This window comes from Diaphorina citri, unplaced genomic scaffold (genome assembly GCF_000475195.1).
Source record: "Diaphorina citri unplaced genomic scaffold, Diaci psyllid genome assembly version 1.1 scaffold5399, whole genome shotgun sequence".
Classification (NCBI taxonomy): Eukaryota; Metazoa; Arthropoda; class Insecta; order Hemiptera; family Psyllidae; genus Diaphorina; species Diaphorina citri.
Genome location: NW_007382775.1, coordinates 1 through 7,403, shown reverse-complemented (window position 1 = coordinate 7,403; position 7,403 = coordinate 1). Strand labels below are relative to the sequence as shown.

The 7,403-nt window shown below is 38.4% G+C and overlaps 2 protein-coding genes across 2 annotated transcripts; both read left to right on the top strand.

Moving 5' to 3' along the window:
• Positions 1–1,940: 1,940 nt before the first annotated feature.
• LOC103521530 (E3 ubiquitin-protein ligase Nedd-4-like) lies at positions 1,941–4,501 on the top strand (the record flags this gene model as incomplete). Its single annotated transcript, XM_026832173.1, has 3 exons — positions 1,941–2,170; positions 2,533–2,654; positions 2,900–4,501. Coding segments are annotated over 3 exons (405 nt in total), but the record flags the coding sequence as incomplete, so codon positions are not given.
• A 1,840-nt stretch (positions 4,502–6,341) lies between these two features.
• Positions 6,342–7,126, top strand: LOC108253972 (the record flags this gene model as incomplete). The annotated part of the gene is made up of 2 exons (XM_017448837.2): positions 6,342–6,608; positions 6,969–7,126. Coding segments are annotated over exons 1-2 (341 nt in total), but the record flags the coding sequence as incomplete, so codon positions are not given.
• Between the last annotated feature and the right edge of the window lie 277 nt (positions 7,127–7,403).

Sequence of the window (7,403 nt, the reverse complement as noted above, 5' to 3'; positions counted from 1 at the left end):
AGAAAGTAGAGCATTCATAGGCCTGTTTTTCATTTCACTTCCCCTCCTAACGTTATATTGAATGGCTTAGAGGCAGAGTGGAATGACGTTTTAATGAATGGTTAACTCAAAAAAAAAAAAAGCGTTGCGAGATACCTAAATGGAGTTAAAGTTTAGAACTAATGTTTGGATAGAGATAGCCATTTTGTTTTTACTCTCATTTCGAAATTAAAGTGAAGTTAGCAACCAATTAAAAATTAAAAATAAGATCTTTTTTCCAATGATATAGATAACTCAGAAAGTCAATTTTTGGAGTTAGTCCACTCTGCCTCTAAGCCTAAGCCATTCATCTCTGAGTGAACACCGCGTCCTAAATTCCGGAAGTGACTCTCCAGTAGCATTCATTTCCGTCATATTTGTTTTGTTTGGTTTCCACAATTTTTACTCCCACTCCTGACACCAAGTGAACGTCGAGTTGACACGGCGTAGGAATTGAAAACAGGCCTCATATCATATTGAACTCCGTTAATGAAAATCCCCTGATTATAATAAGGATAAAACCTTGGCGGCCGAGAGTTTTCATTCATTGTATCTAAAAATCTAAATCATGATTCATTTGTGGTGAAGCTGAGAGCTTCTTCACAATTTCTGTGGATATCACAGCATTACTAAGAGCCTCCTGTAGGGACTATTTCTGACATATCTATAATTTTTCTTTTTACTCTAGTAATTCCGCCACTGGTCGCTACTCGATTAAAGTAGCTACTCAATTGTCCTCACGAGGCTGAGTGCACCCCGAACTCCAAGCACAGAGCCGACAAAAACCTCGGCCCCGCCGGGAATCGAACCCGGACCTCCTGTGTGCAAGCCTTCAGCCCCCGTCGGGAGTGGGTCAAGGGTCTAAATTGAGTAGTCTCCTGTTCATTTTAACGTACGATGATATACATAAATATGTAATACACTCTCAATTTAGACTCTATGCTGACGACCTAAAAATATTTAAAACGATAAAAACTCCCGAAGACTGTATACTCTTACAAAATGATATGACATCCGTAGAAAAATGGCTAGCAACTATCGGACTGAACTTCCACCCCGAAAAATGCTCAAAAATAACTTTTACAAATAAAAAAACCAACATAAACCACACCTACTACATAGATAATACACCTATCTTACCAGTAACAAGCTATAAAGACCTAGGCATCACAGTACAATCCAGTGGCGTAGCGTGGTCTAAATTCAAGTGTAAGGCGTGTAGGGTACTAATTTCCATCATCCATGCTCTTCATGGATTGGCATAGACAAGTATAACTAGGTACCTACCTACCTTCCCAGTTCCACACTCGCCTTAGTATGCCTGATAATCCTGACTAGGAAAATTTTTCAACTATAAAAAAAAAAAAAAAAAAAAATGTGTACTTTAAATACCCATAAACATTGCATGGAACGCACGGTTTAGGAGTTATAAGCAAAAAACTGACAAAAGTGCGAAATTTCGGCCGTTTTCTGGCGGTTTTTCCGCCGCCAAATGTTCTCCCCTGAACTCTCGAGTTCTCAAATTTTTGGTATTACAATTTCGCCTAAAGATCCTATGAACAAGAAAGTTGTTTACCCTAATTATTGCAAGGTGGACTTCCCCTATTTCTATTAAACTGATTTTAAAGAACCATCGTTGTGGATATCACAGCATTACTAAGAGCCTCCTGTACTATTTCTGACATATCTATAATTTTTCTTTTTACTCTGGTAATTCCGCCACTGGTCGCTACTCGATTAAAGTAGCTACTCAATTGTCCTCACGAGGCTGAGTGCACCCCGAACTCTCCAAGCACAAAGCCGAAAAAAAACCTCGGCCCGCCGGGAATCGAACCCGGACCCCCTGCGTGCAAGCCTCGTGTGATACCCACTCGGCCACGGAGGTTGAGTTTTCATTGTATTCAATATTGATTTCATTACAGAACAATGTACCCAACAAGTTTGAAATGAAGATTCGTCGTAACAATATTCTGGAAGATTCCTATCGTATTGTATCCTCAGTGAATCGAGTGGAACATTTGAAGACAAAGCTCTGGATAGAATTTGAAGGGGAGGTAGGCTTGGACTATGGAGGCTTGGCTAGAGAGTGGTTCTTCCTTCTCAGCAAGGAAATGTTCAATCCATACTATGGCCTGTTTGAATATTCCGCCATGTAAGTTTCACTTCTCATCATTGATTCATTGAAATTTGAAATCGTTTACTTTGTTTTTAACAAAATATAAGTATAGAACCTCCCAAAGACAAACAGAACCATGGATATTTTAAAATAAAAAATAAAAAATAGAGGGAACTGTAACAACGGAGATATTATCTAGTAGAGTGCTTCATTTAGATTTAGACTGTCCATTTAGGACATGTAGTCCCTTTAATGTTGCATCACTTTATTAATTTAAACAATATCGTCTTATCGTCCCGAAATCGAAGAGAGAAGGAGGATAGGATAGAATGCCATCCGTTCCCAGAACGAACTTTATTTGAATAATAATAACAATCATTGTGATTTGTGTATTACAGGGACAACTATACACTTCAAATTAACCCCATGTCGGGTCTGTGCAATGAAGAACACCTTAGCTACTTTAAGTTTATCGGTAGAATTGCTGGTATGGCAGTCTATCATGGCAAACTACTTGATGGTAAGTTAATAGAGAGAAACATTTATTTAATGACAAATAAAGCAGCTGCCAGCCTATGACTGGTTGCACATCACAGCCAAAACCATCATTCCATTGGAAATCATCATTCCCGACTGGGTGAGGTTAATGTGAGGCGGTTAACATGACGCTGAATGGATGGTAAATAGCCCCACCTGAGCAGTTGTACAGTGACATTAAACCCGTATTAACATAATATATTCTATGTGTTTGTGTGTGTCTGGTAGCATTCTTCATCCGTCCATTCTACAAGACTCATGTATTTTGTATAGATAGATAAATATGTATTTTGTATAAAATATTGCTAGGTAGTCCTCCTAAGTACATATAAGTGCTTAAATTTCGATTTTCTTGTATGACCAGGGCCTAGAAACCAATATCTGTACCATGCATAGCTATGACTCGTGTGTTCTGTGTCGTAACATGCCCATCCCATAGTATGTCCCTCATGAGATGGGCTAAGTCAACACGAGAACACCAGGAAGTAACCCGTTGAAATATTTACAATCGAAAAACAAGTGCAAATTTTTGTCGATGGTCGGCTTCTGCATCGCGAGCAAGTGCGTTACCTCTTAGCTAACCGTACCGTACGGAATATTCCTTCTGAAGAAATATTTGACACTTGACTTATTTAGGATTACCAACATTCAGACAGTTTCTTTTAGCACTTTATATTGTGATTTATAACTCTCCACTCATGAAGATAAAGACATACACATCTGTACCTTGCTCTGTTGGAGCACACGGAGTTATCAAGATACAAACAGGGCTTAATATTATTTTTACCAAGTGTAATTTTGGTCTTATCATAAGATTAATATCCGTATCGCATCACGTTATAAATCGCAAATTTAAATACAATTAACATCGTCCTTACTTCACTACCACGTAAGTCGATTTTTGGCGAAATGGAGTTTCTGGTATATTTGGAATCCTTATTCTCTCCCTCGCTTGATATTATATTGACATTTCGAAGAAGAAGAAGAAGAAGAAGAAGAAATCTACAAAGCACGGTAATTATACTGTAGGACAAAGTTCAACACTGGATAAATAAATACCTTCAGAGTTCTCATTAAATAAATAGTTTTTACTCTCTCCTGAAAAGTTTTCAAAATTGACTTACGCGATAGTGAAGTTAGGACGACGATTAAGTTACTTCGTATATAATCTATTCATCATTCATATAGGGTGGGGAGTACTCGCTTTCCTCTCTTGAGACCAGAGGTTCGAAACCATAGACATTTCTGAAATAATCATTTTCGTTGATATATATCATTATTGTTATTTAAATTATTTATTGTCATTTCTTTAACTATATGCAATACCTACCCCCTTATCCACAGGCCTCTTGTTAATATAACCCATGAGGTTATACCACTATTCCTCCCTCTCCCTTTCTCTCTCTCTGTTACCTACATAATCACCTACCTATTCTCTGTCTGATCTCAAAAAAAGGCGGTCGTTGCGAAAACCTTTGAGTTGGGAATAAAATAATAATAAATTAATTAATAGTGAAAACCTTTGAACCAATCAGAAGGCGCCTTTAACTACTCGTACTGAGCGTCACAAAGGAAACCGGTTATTTTCTGGAGATTTGTACGATGATGTAATGCCGATTTGGTAACCCTGTAACTGTAATGGAAGCCAGTTTTTTTCCTGAGATCAGACAGAGAATAGGTACCTATATTTCATAATATCTATTTCTTGTACTTTTATCTTTCTTTTGAATTCTGCTCTTCTTCAAGCATGTTTCTTTCTATTGTTAATTCCCTTTCTACTCTGTTTATATAAATAAATCTATTTTTATAATATACAATGAAGAAACCGTACATATTGGTGTAGAATTTTTTCAATACAGTTATTGTTTCAGAAGACAATTTTAACGCGTACCATATTTCTCCAAGTTTTGCATCTAAATCATGAATAATAGATCATACTGCTCGCATAGGACTGAAAAGTCCCTTTACTCCAGCAGTAGGCTACTACTATTATTGTGGTCAAATTCTCAAATTATATTCAGGATGAAATTCTATACCTCGGCTGGGATTGAATCCACGCCCTCCTGTTTACCAGGCGAGCGCCTTGACCACTACAACACCGAGGCAGGTTCTATCTAGGCGAGCTGTATGAATAAGCACTCTTATTGTGTATCTGTATTCCAGGTAGTGCTTTCATTTTCCAATGAGATGAATAAGCACTCTTGTTATGTATCTGTATTCCAGGTAGTGCTTTCATTTTCCAATGAGATGAATAAACACTCTTATTATGTATCTGTATTCCAGGTAGTGCTTTCATTTTCCAATGAGATGAGATCCCGTCTGTTACAATTCGTGACAGGTACATCCAGAGTACCTATGAACGGATTCAAGGAATTGTACGGAAGTAATGGACCTCAGATGTTTACCATAGAGAAGTGGGGCAGTCCAGAGAACTTCCCTCGAGCTCATACGTGGTAAGTAGAATATCGTCTCTCAACCTGACGGTGCTGGCTTCGAATCCCGGCCGGAGCGGAAATTTTCTCACCAAACTTGGAAAAATGACCAACGGAATTTTTCTTTTTCTTCTACGACTTCTAGATACCGAGATAAATCGATTTAAAAAATACCGGTAAATCGTGACGTTTGACGTCACAGCATACGCTCCCGTAGGCGATGACGTCGTAATCCATGACTCCCGCTTCGTTTGTGCGCTAGCGTTTCTGCGCATTTTAACGTGAAATCTGACGTCACAACTCTCTGAACTTTTTCAGTAGACCAGCAATTAAAAATTGAATTTTCGACCTTTTAAAGTTACCTACGTTTTCGAAGTTTTGACCTCAGATTTGGATTTTTCACAACTTTTTACGTAGGAAGCGATCTTTTATTAATAACATTTTCCCAATTGCAACTCCTCCATTGTTTGTTGTGGAGCTGAAAGCCTCTTCACAATTGTTACCTACATAATCACCTACCTATTCTCTGTCTGATCTCAAAAAAAGGCGGTCGTTGCGAAAACCTTTGAGTTGGGAATAAAATAAAAATAAATCAATTAATACTGAAAACCTTTGAACCAATCAGAAGGCGCCTTTAACTACTCGTACTGAGCGTCACAAAGGAAACCGGTTATTTTCTGGAGATTTGTACGATGATGTAATGCCGATTTGGTAACCCTGTAACTGTAATGGAAGCCAGTTTTTTTCCTGAGATCAGACAGAGAATAGGTACCTATATTTCATAATATCTATTTCTTGTACTTTTATCTTTCTTTTGAATTCTGCTCTTCTTCAAGCATGTTTCTTTCTATTGTTAATTCCCTTTCTACTCTGTTTATATAAATAAATCTATTTTTATAATATACAATGAAGAAACCGTACATATTGGTGTAGAATTTTTTCAATACAGTTATTGTTTCAGAAGACAATTTTAACGCGTACCATATTTCTCCAAGTTTTGCATCTAAATCGGGGCCCCCAATTTGGGCCATTCGAACTTGAGATTTTCAGCGCCACAGGCGAAATTTTTCAAAAAGTAGGTAGATATGTGCCTCATGCCAGCCACCTTAACATGGCTAGAGCTAGAGACCATCACCCCGGTGTATAGCAGATACAAAAAGATATCTTTATTCTGCTATTGCCATTCGGCAAAAGCTAAAGCTGCTAACACAACAGTCAATTACTTAATATTCTCTGCTTAACACATTGACTTCTTTCTCCTTGTAGGTCTACACGAGTTTGATCAGTTGCGCAGCTCAGAAGTGAACGTGTACCGGTCCAAGATGAAACTGTTGACAAATGATGCCGCTAGGGAGCGCCACACGAAGCCCTGGTTAGACAAACTGTGCTATCAGTTCCCACCAAGGATATGTCCTCCTTCTCTGTCATTAACAAGTGGAGATGAAAGTCATGTGCGAATACGGGATGGACACTTTGTAGTGGTGGTCAAGTTTGAGAGTACAGAGGTGAGACCAAACAAACCCAATTACTTATAGGTACCTAGTATGGAAAAAAAAGATGCCACAGGTACAAAAACCTTTGAACCAATCAGAAGGTGCTGTTGTGTCTTTGTACAGTGTGGTACAAATAGCACCGGTTATCTTGTGAAGATTTGTAAGATTCAATGATTTTGTATAGATTTGATAACACTATGCTCGGGACCTTTTTTTTGGGTGGGTTGAGTGTCCATTATTCAGAAGTTTTCCCATAAGAAACTGATAAAAATGTCACCATTCCCCAAAAAGCGTTCATTATTGGAAGGTATCTGTTAAGGGTTTACTGCATCTTCATTCGATCACATTGCAGTTGTCTGTCTGTTTGTACAGAACACATTCAAGTTCAACATTTCTACAGAGACCACGCCTACCATGTTGCTATCGATGATTCTCAATAAGAAAGCCATCACATTACATACGAGTGGAGAGCAGACGTCGGACTATGTACTCAAAGTGTGTGGCCAGGAGGAATTTAAGACCAAGCACAAGTCCTCACGATGGTTGACTGTGGTTCAGGACGAGCCAGCCAATTTAACATGGCTAGAGCTAGAGACCATCACCCTGGTGTATAGTAGATACAAAAAGATATCTTTTCTTCATTCTGCTATTGCCATTCGGCAAAAGCTAAAGCTGCTAACACAACAATCAATTACTTAATATTCTCTGCTTAACACATTGACTTCTCTCTTCTCCTTGTAGGTCTACACGAGTTTGATCAGTTGCGCAGCTCAGAAGTGAACGTGTACCGGTCCAAGATGAAACTGT